Source organism: Gopherus evgoodei, chromosome 1, assembly GCF_007399415.2.
Source record: "Gopherus evgoodei ecotype Sinaloan lineage chromosome 1, rGopEvg1_v1.p, whole genome shotgun sequence".
Taxonomy (NCBI): Eukaryota; Metazoa; Chordata; order Testudines; family Testudinidae; genus Gopherus; species Gopherus evgoodei.
In genome coordinates this window covers 163668534-163691658 of record NC_044322.1, presented here as the reverse complement: position 1 = coordinate 163691658, position 23125 = coordinate 163668534, and the positions used below count along the sequence as shown (strand labels likewise).

The following is a 23125-nucleotide window of genomic DNA, read 5'->3' as shown; positions in this document are numbered from 1 at the left end:
TAAAGGCACATCCTAAGTTCTGGGTTCCATGTATTCCGTGATTCCACAACTGTGGTTACTTCTGAATTTACTCTTTCCTACAGAGTTGTGCTGCAAATATAAACTATTTTCCATTTGTAAATGGGGTGTGATAATACTTTTTACTCACCTTTTGTGCACTTTAAGATCTCTGGATTAATACTACTGTATATGTACAAAGTATTATTGTAAGCGTGCAGACTCACCTCTGCGGCGCCTCCTGCAGGGCTCTCAGGGAATTAGCTTGATTTCCAGCCTGGAGCGCCCTTTGCAGGCAAGTGATCCACTACCGCTTGGCCCCCGTGTCCCTCCCTGGACTCTGGTGCCCTGTTAGCTGGGGTGCTGCCCCCTCCAGTAACCCCTTTCTCTTAGGGTCTCCCCTCCCTAAGAAACCCCCACCCACTATCCCCACCTTGCCTCAGTATATGACTACTGCCAGTCATCATCTAGCCCCCATGCCATGGGGCAGACTGCAGTATCAGCCTACTCATCACTGGCAAGGTTGGGTTTGGACCTTCTGCGTTTACCTATCTCTGGGCTGACCTCTGCAACCAGCAGTACCTGTTGGCCTTATGCTAGTTCGCAGCCTGGGGCTTTCCAGGCTGGAGCTCCCTAACTCCTCTGCCTTTCCCCAGCCCTGCTCTACTCAGGTACCCTGTCTCTAGTCCCTGCAGCCAGGCCCTTCTCCCTCTACAGGCAGAGGGAGACTGTTTGGGCTCCTGGCTCATCGCCTTTTTATACAGGCCAGCTATGGCCTGATTGAGGCGTGGCCCAGCTGCCACTGCTTCCCCAATCAGCTCAGCTTTTGGAGCTGCAGCCCTCTCCAGGACTGCTTTTTAAACTCCTTCGGGGCAGGAGCTGGTAACCACCCCACTACAGTTATTTTATCTGGTGTTGTTTATTTTATGGCATTGGAAGTGGAGATCAGCTGGTGCAAATACCATGAAGATGTAAACATTACACTAAAATCTTGAATTATTTTTCTAGGAGGAGAGACTTCAGCATGCAAACCTTCATCTGTTCGGCTTGCACCGTCATTTTCATTCCATGCTGCTGGCCTTCAGATGGCTGGACAGATGTCCCATTCACATCAGCAGTACAGCGATCGTCGGCAGCAGAACATAAATGACCAACAGGTTTCTGCCTTATCCTACACTGACCAGATTCAACAACCTCTAACCAACCAGGTACGTGATATCAGGAGAGAGACTTTTCAGTTTTGAGATACGTGCTTTCTTCCTTAAATATTTAAATATTTTGGGACACTTTACCCATTACTTTTTTTAAAATAGAAACATCTATAATTACAAGGTTCACATCTAATGCATCTAGATCAAAACTTTGATTTTTTTTTTTTTTTTTTAAGTTGAGAAATACTGTTGCTCCTTTGTTAGAGGCTTCAAGAGACAGTCTTTTGGCAGTTAAATAAATACTTGCCTTATTTGTGAAAGGAAATATTCTATTCTAACCATTATTGACAAGGAAAGGAAGTAAAGTAATCTGAGGGGAATTTATGGCAATTAAAGATCAGTCTAGTGGTAATCATGAAAAATGTAAATTGAAGTCCAAGTTTGACTGCTTTATTTTTTTATTTTCTTTCTGTTATAGTGGACAATTTTATAGGTAACTTTGGATTGGAAACTTATTGTACGGAACTTTATAAAGATCTTGATTTCAAACAATAATACAAATATTATATTATCACTTGGACTTCTTCACTGCTCCTCTTCCACATCAGAGTTCTGTAGTCTCATATATTAGCCCTTATCTTGGATAGGTGATGATGTGATCATACTTGGGGAGTAGGAGGACTCCAGCTGGGTACTATCTGGCTGACATACCTTCCTTGGTGTCATTGGACTATGACAGTGTCTTCCTACCTATGAGGGCTAGATTATCTCCTTGCTCTCCCTGAGAGCATTCCTCTGTAGTTCCTCCTCCTTAAAAGCAGTAGGGAAGCTGACAGCCTGCTTAAAGGGGACAGCTTAGCAACTGCTCCCTGCTTACACCCAGTTTGACTGACTTTTGATTTAATTAGTCTTTAAATTGTGCCTTCAAAACATACAGGATGGTAAAATGAGCCCAACATAAAAGGAGGGAATGCCGCTGCTGTGCCCTGGTGCAAATCATCCCACCCCATCTAAGCCACCTTGGATGTGCTACAATACTATCATGAAAGCTTTTACCAGGACTCCTAAGTGTGTTGCTCTGTGGAAAAGCAAGATGAGGGAAGGGACCACAGAAGAAGAGGAAGAAATAAGAGAAGATGAGTGTGATCAGGATCAGCTCTAAGGCCACGTCCAGACTAGGAATTAAAATCGATTTTAGATACGCAACTTCAGCTACGAGAATAACGTAGCTGAAGTCGAATTTCTAAAATCGAGGTACTCACCAGTCTGGACGGGGCTCCATCGATGTCCGCGGCTCTCCGTGTCGATTCCGGAACTCCGTTCGGATTGATGGAGTTCCGGAATCGATGTAAGCGCGCTCGGGGATCGATACACCGCGTCCAGACTAGACGCGATATATCGATCCCCGAGCAATCGATTTTAACCCGCCGATGCCGCGGGTTAGTCTGGACGAGGGCTAAGAGATGCAGGATCCTCCAGCATGTAGGGAGGAAAGGGAAGTTGAGGCTGTTCAAATGGAAGGACTTACCAGACTTACTTTCCAGAATTGCTCAGCTCCTGAAAATTGGAAATGGGAGAGCCAGGTGCTCTGATACCTAGCAATCCCATCCTGCCTAGTTCATATAGGTCCCAGAAAACTCCATATGTTAAAAACAAGACATGATGGCTCAAGAGTAGGAATTTTCATTAAGAAGGTGCCTGCAGGCAGGCTTGTGAAGATTCTGTATCCACCAACAGAGGAAAAAATGCCAAGATCTATCTGACTGTCAGTAGATATAGCCACCTCAAGAGTGGCAAAAGGGGTGATAGTACCTATCAGAAGACATGTTTTCCTTTTAAAACTGCTGCTTAAGAGAGAAGTCAATCTGCTTTTAAAGGGGCATTTAGCTCAAGAACCCTGCAGGGGACCTTGTATGTGATTTATCCTCCTAGGGTAATATTTGGGTGAAAGCACAGATTTTTCATGTTCTCTAACACTAAGGATAAACAGATGGTAATGGCTGAAATGCTGCCCTTGTTGGGACCTGCATTGTTTTTCATGACCAGGACCACCTTAGGAGCCAAGGTGATCTTCATAGCAGTAAAGAGGTCCCTGAGGGCTGAAGCAGTGGTCAACTGATTAGATAGCCAAGGCCAGCCTAGCTTCTCTACCCTTTAGGAGAGCAATCCTGCTTGGCAAAGAGCTTCAGAAGCTGTAGAAGTCTTTCACAGATAGGAAAAACTGAGTCTTCCCACAGTACAGCTTCTGCAGACACTGGTACAAATCTCAACCTTGGTGGGCTCTTACCTCTCTAAACCTACCCCCATAAATCAGAGAAAAGAATACCTTTGGCAGGCTTCTTTTTGAGGAAAAAAATCAAATTACTTTTGTACCCACAGAGAAATGCACAGGAGCCCCAGCCAATCAGCATGAAGGTATGCAAACGTGTACCACATCTTTGCCACTTGCCAAATACGTAGGTTAACACCATTTCGGATAATTGGATATTGCATGCAGTACCCTGACACTTTTGAGGAGACTACCACTCCAATAGCTTTTTTTGCTTAGTCACCTTGCTCTAGTGCAAAAAAGAAGCAAGGTGTACAAGACTGTAGACACCCTGCTGGATTTGTAGAAAATCCCCGAAATCATACCATTTTCCTAGTTTTTTAGTGGGAGCAAGGGACCTATTCTACATACTTCACATTTCCCAAGACTAATGGTGGACAGTGCCCAGTTTTAGACCTGTGTTTGGCACTAGTGTGACTGCTGTTGAGATATTGTGTCCCTTTCTGGGATGTACAGCTCAAGAATGATATTGATAAATTGGAGACAGCTCAGACAGTAGCCAGGGAATGATTAAAGTGTTGGAAAATATCCGTTATAATGATAAACAGGTTGAGCTCTTTGAGGCTATCTGAACATAGAGTAAGTTAAGGGGTGACTTGATCACCGTCCATAACTACCTACATAGCAAACAAAAATTTGATGCTAAAGAGCCCTTCAGCCTAGCAGATAAAACTATTACAAATAAGAATGACTGGAAGCTGTAGCTAGACAAATTCAGACTAAAATAAGGCACTGATGTTTAAGAGTAAGAGTAATTAACCATTGGAGCAATTTTACCAAGGGGTGTTGTGGATTCTCCATCACTGGAAATTTTAAAGTCAAGATTGCATTTTTTTCTAAAAGATATAGTTTAGTTCAACAGGAATTAATTCAGGGAAGTTCTGTGGCCTGTGTTATACAGGAGGTCAGACTAGATCGGGGTCGGCAACCTTTCAGAAGTGGTATGCCGAGTCTTCATTTATTCACTCTAATTAAAGGTTTCACGTGCCAGTAATACATTTTAACATTTTCAGGAGGTCTCTTTCTATAAGTCTATAATATATAACTAAACTATTATCGTATGTCAAGTAAATAAGGCTTTTTAAGTGTTTAAGAAGCTTCATTTAAAATTAAATTTAAAATGCAGAGCCCCCCGGACTGGTGGCCAGGACCCGGGCAGTGTGAGTGCCAATGAAAATCAACTCGTGTGCCAACTTTGGCACCTGTGCCATAGGTTGCCTACCCCTGGACTAGATTATCACAGTCATTCCTTCTGGGATTAATCTGTGTATCTATGAAAATAAATTCTTCATTTCAGGGATAAAGAAAGGTGAAATCGTAAATTAGGGATTCGGTCAGACAATTCAGGAATTTGCCTGTTCCCTGGATCTTCAAGATGCGTATCTGTGCATTTCAATTTGGCATCACATTGATGAATCCTATTTTACACAATATTTGGGGTATTTCTGGCAATATCAAGCTCTCCCAAAATAGGACCTAGCTATGTACTGAGTCTGTGATGAATTTCCTGTGACCCAAAGCAGGCTCCAGTATGTAGACCCAAGGTAGGATCATCAACAGGGAGTTTCATGTCACAGTGTCAGCAGCTGGTCTGTCTGTGAGCCCAGTTAACACAGAAGCAGATAAAACCCTAATTCAGGACAGCTGCTGAAGCAGCAACACCAATTGCCAGCCCTGCTGCAACTGCAGGTAGTGTTCTCCTAGGATTACGTATGGGTACTGGAGTCTATGGCAGTGTGCTTGACAATAGTTCCCTGGATTGACTTCCAAATAAGAGTGCTACCGTGTTTTCTGCTCTCAAACTGAGCAGAATCAGACAACTCCAGGCTATATCATCAACTGCTCTCTGAATTCAGAATGGCTCTAAGGTGGTGGCTAGACAACACAAATCAGAAGAGTTGCTCTCTGGGTTGTCCCTGATAATTGGCTGATTTAAGGCTGGAAGCTTGCTAGGATGGGGAAGCCAACTAAGCAATTCAGTGGCTCAAGGGAAATGGTCCACAAGGGAGAAGAGCTTGTAAGTCAGCCACCTCAAAATTAAGGCTTAAGGCTCACCTTGCTCCACTAATGCACTATGATCACAGTTTGGAGTTCCCCTCATCTAGATCTAGCTTAGATCCACTCCAGTCTGGCTTGCATCCCTTCCATTCCACTGAAATGGCTCTCATCAAAGTCTCTAATGACTTCTGCTTAGCCAAAGCTCAGATTCAGTACTCCATCCTTATCCTCCTTTACCTGTCAGCCACTTTCAACACAGTCAGCTGTGCACCTCTTGAAATCTTCTCCTCCCTTGCCTTTTTGTGACTTTTCTCTCCTGGTTCCCCCTCATCTCTATTCTCTCCTTTTGGATGTCCTTTGGAGGATCCTCCTTATCACCCTGTAGTTTTCTGAGTGCGTTCCACAGGATTCTGTCCTTGGTCTGCTTGTCTTCTCCCTATACCTCATCTCTAAGTAATCTCATCCTAAAACACAAATTCCGCTATCATCTCTGAGCTGATGACTCTTGTATCTGCCTCTCTACTCCAGACCTGTCATTGTCTGTCTGTCTGTCTGTCTGTCTCTCTCTCTCTCTCTGACATCTCCTTGTGGATGTCTAGACCTCATCTCAAGCTTAACTTGACTAAAATAGAGCTTGTACTTTTTCCCTCCAAGCCCTCCCTACTACCTGCTTTCTTGATCACTGCAGACAACACCACCATCCTGCCTCACTCAGGCCTGTAACCTGGGTATTATCTTTGAGTTGGACCTCTTTAAGTCCTCACACTAAGGCTAAATCTTGCAGATTCTTTCTGCATAAAAACTCTGAGATGTGGCTATTCCTATCCAGCTGCAGTTTGAATTCTCATCCAGGTTTCTGTCTTCTCATATCTTGATCATTGTAACATCCTTTTCTCCAGCCTTGACAAATGCAGTCTTGTCCTTCTGATATTCATTGAGAATGCTGCTGCAAAGATCATTTTCCTATTCTTTTGCTTTGATCAAGTTGCCCCTGTTTGCATCCCTCCATTGGCTCCCTCTTCAGGATTGTATCAAATGTAAGCTACTTGTCTTCACTTTCAAGGCCCTTTGTTTCCTATCCCCCTCCTACCTCCACTTGGCACATGATTCCAATCTGCATTACCCACCTGTCAAATTTTCAAACAAGCACGTTTGTTCTTTCTCCCATACTGCCCTTCATGCTCGGGAGGAGCTCCCAATAAGCATTCTCAAAACTAACTCATTATTCTCCTTCAAAACCTTTCTCAAAACTCTACCCATGTTGCCTACAAAAAATTTGACAGTGGCTAGTGTGCTGATACCACTGCCCATCTTGATGACCAAACTGTAATTGTTTCCTTGTGCTTCTGTATCTGTTGTCTTGTCTTATAATCTTGTAAGCTCCTTGGGGCAGGCTTTGTCTTTTGTTCTGTTTGTACAGTGCAGAACACAATGGGGTCCTGGCTATGACTAAGACTCCTACGTGCTACAGTAATGCAAATAATAATCACAAACTTAATGAGCCCATTTAGGTAGTCCGATATTGTTATCCTGGGTACATACATAAATTGTCAAGGAGGTACGAATAGCAGGAGCATGGTAAAGAAGCTGGCCATGCTTATGACCTGGTCAGAAAGAGCATTTGAATGGTGTCACCCGCACATAGCAGGGGATCAAAATGACACAGTAGGCTGGCCAGGCAGGCAACAGATATGTCCATGAGAGGTGGAAACTCAGTTGTAAGATGCTTATTGTAATATGTCAAACATAAGGAACCCCGTAGATAGCTCTGATTGCCATCAAGATCAGTAGGAAGACAGGTGTACTTCAGCAGGCGTAAAGAGCATAACTCCCTGGGAATAGGCATAACTCTGCCTCTCCAATGGGTTTTCTCCTCACACATCGCCATCAGTAACAGGATACTATGTACCAATTTCCCTGGCCTGCCACACACAGTAATGGTTTCAAGTGACAGATCAAAGATCCAATTCATTGTTTTGGTGTTACTGTAGGTAGCAGTCTCAAGGTTGCATATTGCCCAGTGAGGGGAGTCTTCTTGGGTATGATTTCTTAGTTCAACCAGATGTCCTGTAATACTCTCTTGCAACACCTTCAGCCCAAGAAAGTGGTTTTTTTCCTTTTTTTTTTCTGTTATTTCAGTGACTGTATTTGTAAACCGTGTGCGTGAGGGTCTTTCTCCAGTGGTTTGTTCGCTATGTTGGGATTATTGGACAAAATTTTTAGTTTTATAGACTCCAACCTCCATCTTCTGGCCAGACTGCTGCACTGCACCACTTGCTCCTGTTCAAATTCAGTGCCTTGGCTGGTGAGTTCAGGTGCTTTTCCTCTGATAAGAGACTTTCCTGAAAATTCCTAAACATTCCATATCTGGAACAAGCCTAACTCTTCCTAATTTCAGTAAAAAAATGTTGGGTTTTTAATAGCTCCTCTCCAGGCACAAATGTTTTATTAATATTTCCTCAGACTACCAATCACACTGGGACAAATTAAAGAAAGCTTCCTTCAGTCTCCAAAACTCCTCATTTCTTCTTAGTCTCCTCATTTCTAGCATTTAGGACTGAAATGTTTCCACAAAGATCCTGATGTTGGTGGATACCAAAGGGAGCACCCGATTATTTGAAAGAAAATACAGATTTCTCTAAAATGGCCTTCATATCTGTTGTCAGTTGTCTCCTGCCCTCTATGGTTGCCAAAGCTTGTATGGCTTATTGTTGGGATAGAGCATCCAGTAAGAGGAAAAAACAACTTAGATCCAGTAAGTTGACTCTGGTTTACATTTACGGGAAATAATGCTGCCTGCTTCCTATTTACAATGTCACCTGAAAGTGAGAACAGATGTTCATATGGCACTGTTGTAGCCAGTGTTGCAAGGTATTTACCTGCTAGAAATACTAAACATTTGTATGCCCCTTTTGCTTTGACTTGTAGGCTCTAAAGTAATAATAATTCTACATTTGAAAGTGACACTTTCATGATAGAGAGATTGTACTAGAGTACTTGTATGAGATGTATTGAAAAATACTGTTTTCTTTTATACAGTACAAATATTTGTAATACAAATAATATAAAGTGAGCATTGTACACTTTGTATTCTGTGGTGTAATTGAAATCAATATATTTAAAAATTTAGAAAAATGTCCAAAAATATTTATAATAAATTTACATTGGCATTCTATTATTGTTTAATAGTGCGATTAAAACTGTGATTAATTGAAACTGTTTTTTAAAATCTAGTTGATTTATTTTGTGTTAAACGCTTGCATTAATTGCAGTTAATTGACAGCCCTAAAATAACTAAATAACTGTAATTCTTAGTCGGATACAATGGTATAAAATTTAAATTCCATTGTTTGTAAAATCAAAATCACGCTAGATGTAACCAGAATCTTTTCTAATCGTTGTTATACTTAATTTAATTTTTTTTAAAGTATCCAAATATCTCTTCATGGATTAGGACATATATTTTACAGGATATATATCCCCTGTCATAAAATTTCCCATAATGAAATGGGGTATATTTAACAAGAAACACGACTGCTTTGGGCAGTAAAGAATAGGACCACATGAAGAAATTTGTGTGGCAGTCACTTAATTATCTATTCCTCTTTTACCAAACACTACAAAATTAACATTGTTGTTAGTTGATACATTCAGGCTGCTCTGAACCAATTAAAAAAATGAGACTAGATCAATTTAATGTGCATAGCTGGAACTCTTAGGCTTGTTGCCTACTCTGTTTTTATTCTTTGGTTGTTTCCTGTTCTGACTTTGTGCTTCCCAGCTGTCATTTGCATACCAACAAATGAGTCATATAAAATAAAATATTTGATTTTCTTATTTGTAATTTTAATTTCTCCCTGCTATGCATGTCCTGCTCCATTAATCTGTTAGGATGATAAAATTTTGTTGTTTATTGACAAGTATAATTGCAATGAAACTACTTGATTTGTCATTTATCTTGGAATTTATATGTATTTCCTGAGTTATGTTTTCCAACATTCAATTTTGGAAATATCTTTTGGGGTTGCAGTTAGCTATGTGTCCAGCAGGTAGAGACTGGAGTCTGCAAAGCAGGATTTAAAAAAAAAAATTTTTTATTTTTATTTTTATTTTTTTTACACCAGAGAGCTGCCTCAAAGCTAAAGGAAAGGCAGGATTACCTAACACTATAGTACAGTGTGGTACCACTATGCAAAATGGGTATTGTCCTCTTCCTGTGCTTTCATTCCCCTCTTTCCTTCATCAGAGGAAGAGGTGGTTATATAATTGGAGCAAGATTCAAATCTTTCATATTCTTCTGAGGGGATCTTACTGTACCATTGAAATGTCCTGATTAAGAATATAGGTAAGCATTTGAAAATGCAGCCTATGGAGGAAAAAGATGGAAGATTCTTACCTTTTTTTCCTTCCCAATCTTCCATCCCATTTTTCAGAAGGCAGAGAGGAAAATATTGCCTCTTTAAAAAGTTAATACAGGTCAGATTACAACTATGGGGATATGAATAGCAACATACACCAAAGTGCTCCTCTGTAACTCCCCTGTGTGGATACTGCGGGCACAAGTGAAAAAGTTTCTAGTTTTCCATTACTGTGGTCCTGTTTGAAGAGGACTGCGTTAATGCAAACTAGGAACCTTTTGGCTTGTTCCTGGAGCATCCACATTGGGAAGTTGCAGTGCAACTCTTTGGTGCGTGCTGCTATTCACACCCCTATAATCTGAACTGTGGGACAGTGTAGACAAACTGTGAGTGATGCTGCACAGGTGTAATTGAAAGCATGATTTGGAGATAAAGAAGTTAGGGTTCTTCTTCGAGTGATTGCTCACATCCATTCCAGTTAGGTGTGTGTGCCGCGCGTGCACGTTCGTCGGAAACTTTTTACCCTAGCAACTCCAGTGGGCCGGCAGGTCGCCCCCTGGAGTGGCGCCGCCATGGCTCCCAATATATATCCCTGCCGGCCCGCCCGCTCCTCAGTTCCTTCTTACCGCCGTGTCGGTCGTTGGAACTGTGGAGCGCGGCATAGCTGTCCTCCACGTCCCTAGCTCTCCTAGTTCTCTATCGTTTATCTATCGTTCATCTCTAGTCCATTATAGTTGTTAATTAGTTGGTTAAGTAGATAGTTAAGTTAAATAGTTGTTAAGTAGTTCTTCGCCGGGGGCTTAGCCCTTCCCGGCACCCGGCGCCAGGCTCATGCCTGTTTCGCCGGGCTTCAAACAGTGTGCGGCCTGCAAGAAGCCCATGCCTACCAGCGATCCCCACGAAGCGTGCCTGAAGTGCCTCGGGGAATCGCACAGATCTGACAAGTGCCGCATCTGTAAGGCTTTTAAGCCAAGGACAAAGAAGGAGAGGGATCAAAGGCTCCGGACTCTCCTCATGGAGGCGGCACTTGACCCGACGGCTTCGCAGGCCGTGATCTCGGCGCCGGCACCGGATCGCACCGGCACAGAGAAGACTCCCCGGCACCGACCCTCTCCGGCACCGGAGTCAGAACCAAGGCCGTCGAAGTCCAATACTCCGGCCAGGCAGACCCGGCTAGAGCGCCCGGCCTCGACATCGGCCGCGGCGCCGCCGGCACCGTCGACTCCGGGCCCAGCGGGTCCGTCGAGTCCGGTACCGCCGAGCTCCCCCATGAGATCTGGGGTTGAGATAATGGTCCCATCCACACCGGAGACCTTCGCCTCGGCTCGGGACCTCATAGCCCTGACTGAGCCCACTCGACTGCCACCCCCGGTACCTCCGGTGCGGGTTGTGTCCAGAGGCAAGCCCATGATGTCGGCACCGCCCAGAAAATCTCGTTCACGATCCAGGTCCCGACGTCTTGGGCGCTCCAGGTCCCGCCGCCGCTCGCAGTCCCGGCACCGCTCCCCTCAGCGGTACCGGTCGCACTCGCGGCACCGGTCGACATCGAGACGATCGCGGTCAGGTTCCAGTCGCCGAGACCGGCACCGCGATTCCAGGAGCAGGTCCCGACGCTACTCGCTGCACCGGTCGACCTCCCGGCACCGAGCCGGTGGCAGGTCTCGGTCGACCTCCCGGCACCGAGCCGGTGGCAGGTCCCGGCACCGAAGCGGCGCCCGGTACCGATCAGGATCCCGGCACCGCGACAGAACCCGGTCCCGATCCCAATCCCGGCACCGATATGACTCCCGGCACCGGTCCCCGGCACCGAGACGATCCTCCGTGCCGGCCCGCGCAGACCCTTACCATCCAGGGTCGGCCCCTCCATGGCCCTCTAGACAGCCGTCCGTATCCTCCCAGACGGACAGCGGGTATGCGCTGGGCACCGACCGGCAGACGGCGCTGTTCGGTGATCCGCCGCTGCAGGACCAAGGCCCACAACAGTGGGGATTCTGGACACCCTGGGCATACCATCAGGCCCAGGGCCCCCAGCAGCTCCCTGCTAGGCCGGCGACTGCGGAGCGTAGGGCTCCTGAAGCCTCGTTGTCTCGCCCCCCTCCCTCCCCGGAAGGGGAGGAAGGGTCCAAGCAGCAAGACTCCGCTGTGGCTCCTGAGGCAGAGGCGAGGGCTGAGGAAGACCCTCAGTTAGACACTCTCGTGCCTGGGGTCTCCTCATCCTCCTCCCCGGATGAGGCGGTGGCGGGTACCTCCTCCAACTGTCCCCCCCCGCTGGATCTCAGGGCGCACCAAGACCTCCTCAGGCGATTGGCTCAAAATCTGAGTCTGCAGGCAGAGGAGGTCTCGGAGATAGAGGATCCAATTGTAACCATCCTCTCTTCTGATGCTCCCACCAGGGTCGCCCTGCCCTTCATACGGACCATCCAGGCCAACGCCAACACCATCTGGCAGTCCCCGGCCTCCATCCCTCCGACAGCGAAAGGCGTCGAGAGGAAGTACATGGCCCCTTCTAGGGGACACGAATATCTCCATGTACACCCGACTCCGGGTTCACTGGTGGTGCAATCAGTGAACGATAGGGAGCGTCATGGCCAGGAGGCTCCAGCCCCCAAATCCAGAGAAGCCAGGCGGATGGACCTCCTTGGCCGTAAGGTGTATTCGGCTGGGGCGCTGCAGCTCAGGGTCTCCAACCAGCAGGCCCTGCTGAGCAGATATGCCTTTAATTCCTGGGTGGCAGTGGACAAATTTAAGGAGCTGCTGCCACAGGATGCTCGCCAAGAGTTTGCGGCCATCTTGGACGAAGGCAAGAAGGTCGCACGCACGTCCTTGCAAGCCTCCTTGGACGCTGCGGACTCGGCTGCCCGTACCCTCGCGTCAGGAGTTACGATGCGTCACATCTCCTGGCTGCAGGTTTCCGGCCTTCCGCCGGAGCTCCAGCATACTATACAGGACCTTCCTTTCGAAGGCCAGGGCTTGTTCTCTGACAAGACAGACCCCAGACTCAAGAGTCTGAAAGACAACCGGGTCATTATGCGGTCCCTCGGGATGCACACCCCCGTGACGCAGCGTAGACCCTTTAGGTCGCAGCAACAACAACAACGCAGGCCGTTTTCCCAGTTCCGCCAGCGGCAGGACCTTTACAGGTGCCGCGGCAGGAACGGAAGGCGCAGGCACTCGGGGAACCAAGGGGGGCAGAACCAAGGCTCCTCAAAACCCCCGCCTGGACCTAAGCCTTCATTTTGAAGGTGCGCCCGAGGGCGCAGTAACAGTTTCCCCTATGGATCCTTCCCCCCCGTTTTCCAACCGCCTTTCGTTTTTCCTCCCGGCGTGGTCCCAAATAACATCGGACCGCTGGGTCTTAAGCATGGTGCAGACGGGATACCGCCTGCAGTTTGTTTCATTTCCTCCTTCCCGCCCTCCTTCCTCGTCCCTCTTCAGGGACCCCTCTCACGAGCAATTCCTTCGGCAGGAGGTGCAGACGCTCCTCAGCAAAGGAGCTATAGAGGCGGTTCCGGAAAGCGAGAAAGGCAAGGGGTTTTATTCCCGCTACTTTCTGATCCCCAAGGCCAAGGGGGGCCTCAGGCCTATCCTCAACCTGCGAGAGCTCAACAAATACCTCGTGAAGTTGAAGTTCCGCATGGTATCCCTGGGGACCATTATTCCATCCCTGGATCCGGGAGACTGGTACGCCGCCCTCGACATGCAGGACGCGTATTCCCACATTGCCATTTGGCCGCGCCACAGACGCTTCCTCCGCTTCGTTGTGGGGGCTCTTCATTATCAATTTGCAGTCCTCCCATTTGGCCTGTCCACGGCCCCGAGGGTGTTTACAAAATGCATGGCAGTTGTCGTGGCGCATCTTCGGCGCAACCGTGTCCACGTGTTCCCTTATCTGGACGACTGGTTGATTCGGGGCACGTCGGAACAACAAGTCAACAGCCATGTCCGCGTGATCACCGGCATGTTTGCAAGTCTGGGCCTCTTGATAAACACAGACAAGTCCACCCTGAGGCCCACTCAGAAGGTGGAATTTATCGGGGCCGTCCTGGACGCCACTGTGGGCAGGGCCTTGCTGCCTCTGCAACGGTTCCAGACCATGGTGGCGATCGTTCAACGTTTGCGGTCAGCCCCATTGACGTCAGTGAGGACATGCCTAACCCTGTTAGGCCACATGGCGGCTTGCACCTTTGTGACCGATTACGCTCGGCTCCGCATGAGGCCTCTCCAGCTGTGGCTTATCAGTCATTACAGGCCGGCAAGGCAACCGTTAGACATGTTAGTCACAATCCCCCAGAAGGTCTTAGATTCTCTCGGCTGGTGGCTAGACCAGTCCGTATTATGTGCGGGTCTTCCCTTCCACCCCTCTCAGCCCTCGGTATCCCTGACAACGGATGCCTCAGATCTAGGCTGGGGGGCCCACCTAGGGACCCTGCGGACACAGGGCCTGTGGTCTCAGGAGGAGGTGGGGCTACACATCAACATGCGGGAGTTGAGAGCGGTCCGCCTTGCTTGTCAAGCGTTCTGTCATCAGCTTCAGGGTCGTTGTGTCGCCGTGTTCACGGACAACACGATGACCATGTACTATATCAACAAGCAGGGCGGCACCAGGTCCTCCTCCCTGTGCCTCGAAGCGATACGACTCTGGGACTTTTGCGTAGCCCACTCCATTCACCTCAGGGCTTCTTTCCTCCCTGGAGTACGGAACACGCTGGCGGATCGATTGAGCAGATCCTTCCTGTCACACGAGTGGTCCCTTCGCCCGGACGTCGCTCTCTCCATTTTCCGGAGGTGGGGTTATCCCCGGGTGGACCTCTTCGCGTCCAAGGGGAACAGGAAGTGCCAAGCGTTCTGCTCCTTTCAGGGCAGGGAGCCGGGGTCGATAGCGGATGCCTTCCTCATCCAGTGGTCGACCCACCTGTACTATGCGTTTCCCCCGTTCCCTCTGGTCCACAAGGTCCTCCTGAAGGTGCGCAGAGACAGGGCTCTCGTGATCATGGTGGCCCCGGCATGGCCCAGGCAGCACTGGTACACCATGCTGCTGGACTTGGCCGTAGCCGACCCAGTTCCCCTGCCCCTTCATCCGGACCTGATTACCCAGGACCACGGGACCCTCTGTCACCCAGACCTGCAGTCGCTGCACCTAGCGGCGTGGCTCCTGCGTGGCTGACTGGTTCCGAGCTGCGCTGCTCCACGCCTGTGAGGGAGGTGCTCTTGAGCAGCAGGAAACCGTCCACAAGAGCCACATATTCGGCGAAATGGAAACGCTTCTCCTGTTGGTGCATAGAGAGAAATCTCCGCCCTATGGAAGTTTCGGTAACCGAAATCTTAGACTATGTTTGGTCCCTCAAAGGGCAAGGTCTGGCCTTATCGTCGTTGCGAGTCCACCTAGCAGCTATCTCCACCTTTCACCCGGGTGCGGACGGTCGCTCCGTTTTTTCTCACCCGACGGTGTCGAGATTCCTTAAAGGGCTGGAACGTTTATTCCGTAACGTCCGTCCCCCTGCTCCGACCTGGGATCTTAACCTGGTGTTGTCCCGGCTCATGGGGCCCCCCTTTGAGCCGTTAGCTACTTGCTCCCTGCTCTACCTCTCTTGGAAGACTGCCTTTCTAGTAGCTATCGCCTCAGCTAGACGGGTGTCGGAACTCCGAGCTCTTGTGGTAGACCCCCCATATACGGTCTTCCACAAAGACAAGGTGCAGCTGAGACCACACCCTGCTTTTCTGTCCAAGGTGGTCTCAGCCTTCCACGTCAACCAAGAGATTTTCCTTCCGTTTTTTTTCCCAAAACCTCACTCCTCAGGCAGGGAGCAGCAGCTCCACTCGCTGGATGTCCGTAGGGCTCTCGCGTTCTACATAGAGAGGACCAAACCCTTCCGAAAATCCCCCCAGCTTTTCGTGGCGGTAGCAGATCGTATGAAAGGGCTTCCTATCTCCTCCCAGAGGGTATCCTCTTGGGTTACGTCCTGTATCAGGACCTGTTATGACTTGGCCCATGTCCCTACGGGCCGTGTGACTGCGCATTCTACCAGGGCGCAGGCGTCGTCGCTGGCTTTCCTCGCCCGTGTGCCCATCCAGGAAATCTGTCGGGCAGCGACCTGGTCATCGGTCCACACCTTTGCTTCCCACTACGCCCTGGTCCAGCAGTTGAGGGAGGATGCGGCCTTCGGAACTGCAGTGCTCCGTGCCGCGACTTCTCACTCCGACCCCACCGCCTAGGTATGGCTTGGGAGTCACCTAACTGGAATGGATGTGAGCAATCACTCGAAGAAGAAAAGACGGTTACTCACCTTTGTAACTGTTGTTCTTCGAGATGTGTTGCTCACATCCATTCCACACCCGCCCTCCTTCCCCACTGTCGGAGTAGCCGGCAAGAAGGAACTGAGGAGCGGGCGGGCCGGCAGGGATATATATTGGGCGCCATGGTGGCGCCACTCCAGGGGGCCACCTGCCGGCCCACTGGAGTTGCTAGGGTAAAAAGTTTCCGATGAACGTGCACGCGCGGCGCGCACACCTAACTGGAATGGATGTGAGCAACACATCTCGAAGAACAACAGTTACAAAGGTGAGTAACCGTCTTTTATCACTGAGAAGCTGTGAAAGGTGCAAGTTGACCTGAAGAATCTTAATTATTATTTGTAGTTCACAAGAAGAAAAGAAAACCAGCTTGATTTTCTCAAGGTGACTTTTCAGGGCTTTGCTGGAACTTTTTTTTACTTGTAAAGTGAAAAAATTTGAGCTAGCAATTAGAGATGATCAACATGGAACCCCTCCATGCTATTCTACAGAAGAAAATATGCATGGGTCTGTCCCTGCCTGCAGGTATATGGGATCTTGGGGAGCAATTACCACACAGGTGGGGTGCCAATTAATTTCTTTATTAAAGGAAAAAGGAAGTGGTGGGAATTTAACCATGAAATGCGATGGGATGGGGTGTATAAGGTGCTTACAATAGACAATGATAAGGAGGGGGTTTTACTGAACAGTGTAGGGAGTTTTTAACAGTGGGGTACAGTAAGTGGGGTTCAGCACAATGGGATACAGTACAGTCAATAAGCAACTCAACTTTATATAGGAACAACTCTAGATACAGTGTGGAATGCAAAATAAAATGGTAGCTTCTATATAAAAATGGTATACAAAGTATATTAGAAAATTGGAGGCAACTAATGGGGTGTTATAACCACAAGTAAAATGTGAGTCACAGTGCAATAATACAATATGGGTGATAAGTAAAATTATGCAATGTAGAAAATTACTGACTTAATTTGTGAGGCTGTGATAGCAAGAGTGTACCTAAAAGCTGGGTCAGGAAGTGGGAGGGGGGAGGGGAGTGAGTGATTAGTGGTAACTAACGAGAGGAGAGTGCAGCTGCAAGCAGCGAGAGACTCTGAAGCCCTGTGAGGTGAAACCCAGAGCAGCAGTCTTCAGGAGCCTGTGGGCTGGAGGTACGGGAGACAAGAGTAGCTGGAGTGCACTTAAGGGGAGTCTGGGAGCAGCAAGAGGGGAGGGCGCTGAACATGTAAGTGATGGGAAGGCACGTGGAGAATGGGGGAGACGGCTGAGGGAAGAAGCAGGTTGCAGCAGCGGAGAGCACTTCAGGGAAGTTGCGGAGCAGTGGGGTGAAGACAAACAGCAGTTTGATGGTGATCTTTGGTAGGGGAGGGGCAGTGGAGGAGCGGGGGCACGAACACAGGGGATACAGGGACAGGCAGCAGAGAGTTGTAAAGAAGGGCTAGAGGGACACCCAAAAAAAAAAGGGAAAGAAGCAGCAAAGGGTTTGGGAAGTTACACGGGGGAGGGGGGGAAGGCAGCAAGGGGTTACCACAGGGAGACACGGAGAAGTACACAGAGGGGGAGATTGGAACGGGGGAAAAACAGACACGGGAAAGTTCAGGGAGAGATTGGGACAGTGGGAAGACTAATTCAAGCAGTAAAACCCTAATCTATCCTCTAACTTAATTAAACTTATATAAATTACAAGCAGCTTATACAAAGTAATAAAACAGGTACAGAATACAACCAGGCAATGGTTTTTTTAAATCTGTCTTAATCAACGACTAGGCAAAACAACAAATATCACAATTCTAAGCAAACTATAACAAGCAACTTTACAGAGCAACAAAACAGCAAACTATAACAAGGCATGTGAAACTTACAAGCTCTACAATCTTAGCAAACTATGACTTATTAAATTAAAAAGGAAAACCTACTGTGCACCTTATGCTATGGGGAAGTCACAGAGGGCAGAGTGGTATGTGCCCAAGATACAGCTCCCAAGGAAGCCAAGGGATGGTGGCTGCAGCAGTGGATACAGCTGAAAGCAGGGAGCAGAGCTTAGCAGCGGCACAAGCTTATTTTTAGCAGCAAAGCGCCGCGGAGTTTGAGAGGTTTTAAGACACAGACCAAGGTTTAGCTTGACTCTGTGTGCTAGGGAAACAGAGCCAGCAGCTAAAGTAATAAAATAAAAGTATGGAAAGTTTTACAGAGGGATTCTTACCAGTCCCCAAGGCAGCAGCAAAGGCAGAAGCAGCAGTAACATCAGAAGAAGCAAGGAGGGCTCGGTATGGTCTTGATAATCAGGAGATCTCTCAGGCAGCAATTCGTTCTTCGTGAGGAGGGGTTTAAAAACCGAGGGTACGCTCAAAAATAAAACGAAAGCGGAGAAAGGACCCCCCTAAAACCCCTGGCTGGTCAGACCAGGCAGCAATGCAGGAACCTTTCTGATGTTTGTTTCAAAAATATCTGTTGTTAAAGGCAAACTTAGGCAGTTTCCTGCCAGTGATCCTGATAAGCTCCCTCGGTCACAGGGGAGGAGGCACAGGGAAAAACTGCAGGTGAGCACAGAGACATGCCTGGGCAGAGTCCTGTGCAATAGGTGACTCAAAAGCACGTGAGGCCTGTGACTCATGCCCAGGATCTTAAAAACACAATAGGTCTTGCAGCTCTGGACATTGCCTGCCCTACACCAAGCCCAGGTTCAACAAGGTGATAACAGGACTAACCCTTTGAACAGGGCAGTGGTCCCACTTAGCATGCAGCACAAGTGGCCATCCCTTTGAGAAGGGCAGTGGCCCTGGTAAACAACTTAACAGCCAGGGAAGGGCGGCCACAGGAGGAGAACAAAAACAAAATGGAGTATGGGGACAGCTGTAAGAAATAAATTGGAATAGGGAGATAGCTGTAACAGACAGTGTCCTACACACGCCTATTACAACATGGGGTGTACCTCATCCAGAGCACTAAATGCCCCAATAATGTTGTGGGTGAAACCAGACAATCACTATGCTCTTGAATGAATTCACACTGGAAGATAAGACAGAAACACTATATCACTTATGGGTGAACACTTTTTGCAAAGCGATCACGCTGTATCTGACCTGTCAGTCCTTTTTCTCAAGGGAAACCTGTACAACGCTTTCAAAAGACAAGCCAGAGTGCTTAAATCCATAACTTTGCTAGATACTAAAAATCATGGACTGAAAGAGACAGTGGATTTATGGTTTATTATAACAATCTATAACCCATTAGCGCCACCCCTTGCAACCTCTCTACCCCATTCCTTTTCCCCCCGTGACTGGAATGGTGTTAACGAGGGCCACTTCACCTTGAATGGTCCCTTGAAATGTGTTGGCTACTTATTCTAAAAAACCTGTTTCACCTTGTATTTATCTGTGACAGTCCCTGTATGTTTTCTAGACCTGAAGAAGAGCTCTGTGTAAGAGAGACAAGCTTTTGATCACTAACAGAAGTTGGTTCAATAAAAGATATTACCTCACCCATCTTGTATGGTTTATATGATAGGACCAACAGGGCTATAAGATTGCATCCTACAGAATAGGCATGCTGCTTGCTTCTTCCACAGCTGGGAGAACAACCCCACAACGTCTAGTCTGTGACAGCAAAGAGACTGGTTATTACACCTGCTTTGAACAAAGTGTAGCCTTTATGTTTTCACCTGTGACATGAGTGGAGTGACTAATGGATAGTGACAGAGCCTCCAGCCACACTACCAAATTCCTGCTCTTGCCTCAAATGCTTATAAGGACATTGCCAACTGAAAAATCATATTTACATACGTAAACTTGGTACCATCTAGGTTTATAAGTAAACCCTACAATTATTAGAACTGAAGCAGATTAGAGGGAGAAATAATTCCCTTTATATTTCAGTTTATTTTCTTCATTTTACGGCACTTTATTTTACAGCATTTTGTAGTGAGTTTTGCTGTCTTGTCAATGGTGTATACTGTTCTTCTTGGCTCTGCAAAAGGGTGTTTGTCAGTTATAGTGAAACTGATGAGGCTGTAGGCTTGGTTGTGCACACAGCGAAGAGAAAAGTGTTCCTGAGCATGTTTAGTGATGTCGCGTGGGCACTAGAGTAACACAGCTGTCTAATTATGAACAGGAATTAGAAAAGAGTAGTCTCTTACTTGCTGCTTAAAGGTTGTTCTATAGAAAATTGAATGTTTTGAAAACTAATCAGTTTTGGAAAATACTTAAAAGGAACAAAAAATTTATTTTAAAAAAATATACTTTGTTTGTCCTGAACAGATTCATTTATGTCTTGATCTCTCACATTGTATAGATTGACAGACTCCAAAGTCAGAAGGACCGTTGTGAACATCTGGTCTGGCCTCCTGTATAAAACAGTCTATAGAACTTCCCCAAAATAATTTCTAGAGCATATCTTTAGAAAAAATATTCAATCTTGATTTAAAAATTGTGAATAATGGAGAATCCATCACAACCCTTGGTAAATTGTTCCAGTGGTTAATTACTAACATCGTTAAAGATTTATACCTTATTTCCAGTCTGAATTTGTCTAACTTCAGTTGTATGCCAGCTTTTCTAAGCCCACTATAATATCACTGAATATAATGAAGCATTTTTTAAATGTACTGACTCTGCTGTTCCATAACAGCATTTGTGGCATTTTACTATTGAAACAGTTGGTATACCTGTATTCATTATTGTTTTATGTTTGTTTTTTAAATGCAAGTATGTTTAAAATGCAAATATTTCACATGTGCTTCATAAGTCAGGGGACCAGAGAGGGAGGTGCAGGAGGGAAGGCAATAAGGGGATATATTGTCAACTAGCTCAAAAATCAATGGGAATATTAAACCTATTAGTAGTAGTAATTTTTTATTTAAACACAGCTTTGTAAATATTAGAAATTCATCAGAGTGGATAGGATTAGATTTAGGCAGTTTACTCTTCTGAAGAGTAGTAATTATTTAGTTAAAGTGCTAGTTTTTTCTGTCTGTTTAAAGTAATACCTGATATTGTCATGTTACAGAGGCGGATGCCCCAAACTTTCCGTGATCCAGCTACTGCCCCCCTGAGGAAACTCTCCATTGATCTGATCAAAACATACAAACATATTAATGAGGTAAAGACCACATAGTTCACTGTTATATTTTTATTTAATGTATCATAACTTGCTAATAATTACAATACATAGTGTTATCAAAAATATTGATTAAAGTGTTCCAAGTAGATTTTTCTATAAGATGCAATGAATTTAGGCACATTTCTTTTACTGGCTCATTAGACAGGTATTCTTTCTTAATTTATGAATTAACTTGATGAATTCTAAATTAAACAAGTCCATGTACTTTTATTGTAAATAAAAATTACATGCAGTACAAAAAAGTTTGTGCCCTTTTTTATTCTTTATTATGTATTTAAAATCTGGGTTCATTTCCCCCCCCCCCCCCCACTTCCCCTGTAGAGATATCAGTAATGCCTTGTCTTCTCTTCTTTGATGGGAAGTCTCCTTGAAGGACCTGAAGTGGAAACTTTCTCTGCCTTTAATTTAAAGGGGCTTGGTGAGTGTTGAATATTTAGGCCTAAATTTTCAAAAGTGACTATTTTGGACTCCTCAGTTTTCGGGTGCCCAACTTCAGACAACTTTAATGAGCCTGATTTGTCAGAACTGTTGAGTACCTGCCTTCGGAAAACGAGGTCCCTTTCAGTTGCCTCAAGTTGAGCACCCAAATCACACCTCCCAAAATCAACAGTCACTTTTGAAAGTGTAGGTCTTTGTAGTTTTGTGGTGTTCTGTTTTTTCTTCCAACGATTCATAGAGCATTTACTTTCCATTGATTTTACCAACAACACACGTGTTCTAAACACTGAATAAAAATCAGATTCCCTCTCAATTGCTCATATTTCACTACTTGATACCTGTGAGGTCATAATCCTACTGGGCCTCCAGTCCATAATCTTCTGGAAAAGAAGGTCTAGACAGCAGCTGAATTGCTATTGTAAATACATATAAAAGACCTTCAAGTTTATTTATATCATCAGGAAAACATAAGCCATCTTTGCCTTTCATGTTATCTTTCGATTGCTTTATCTTTTAGAAAAATTGTGTTTCTATAAAGTCTCCTTAATTGATCTGATTATCGTAATTATTCAAAATCCAAAAGAAGGCAGAGTTATAAAGCAAGGAAGTGGTGATGTCCTCCGAGATGTCTGTGGTTATGTAGAATAAAAGAAATAGCACTGCAGCTATCCATGATTTCACTTTGTTTTTTCTTTTAGTCTTGTGTACTTATGGACTGTAGTCTGGCAAAATTACGATCTCTAATCAAGGCCCCAGCAGTTTAAAAGCAGCTGCTGCTATCTAGTGGCCTGTGCTTGGGCCTGGTAGTCCAGAATTGCTATGTCACTGAGTGGCCTTAGCAAGATGTTTAATTCCTTTTGCCTCACTTTTTCTACCTTATTGTTTTGTACAGCACTTGAAAAATATAAAATGTTAAGCGCCAAGTATTTCCATATTTAATTATCATGTTGTGTATATATTGTAAAGCTAGGCAACAATTGAATCTTTTGTTACTCAGCTTCTCCCAATGCTTACCTATTTAATTTTACTTTCTATTGGTAACACTTTAGTCTTTGTCTTGCCTTTTTAAACATTAATAAAGATGTTAGGTTAATTTTCGTGTGTGCGTCATAGGACCGTAAGGGACCTGAAGAGATCATCTAGTCCAATTTCCTGCATTCAAGGCAGGACTAAGTATTACCTTTTTTTATCAGAGGGGTAGCCATGTTAGTCTGGATCTGTAAAAGTAGCAAAGAATTCTGTGGCACCTTATAGACTAACAGACGTTTTGGAGCATGAGCTTTCGTGGGTGAATACCCACTTCGTCAGATGCATGTAGTGGAAATTTCCAGGGGCAGGTATATATATGCAGGCAAGCTAGAGATAATAAGGTAGTTCAATCAGGGAGGATGAGACCCTGTTCTAGCAGTTGAGGTGTGATTGAACTACCTCATTATCTCTAGCTT

General features: G+C 46.0%; 1 protein-coding gene across 4 annotated transcripts in view; it reads left to right on the top strand.

Annotated features, from left to right (window-relative positions):
* DYRK1A (dual specificity tyrosine phosphorylation regulated kinase 1A) overlaps positions 1 to 23125 on the top strand; it is a 165576-nt gene that overhangs the window by 102652 nt on the left and 39799 nt on the right. For 2 of the 4 annotated variants that reach the window (XM_030577766.1, XM_030577774.1), the window contains exons 2-3: positions 1006 to 1205; positions 21129 to 21221. In XM_030577766.1, coding sequence (XP_030433626.1) covers positions 1006 to 1205; positions 21129 to 21221 — 293 coding nt within the window. The remainder of the gene's footprint in view (positions 1 to 1005; positions 1206 to 21128; positions 21222 to 23125) is intronic. The other 2 variants (XM_030577788.1, XM_030577778.1) reach the window with 1 other exon arrangement.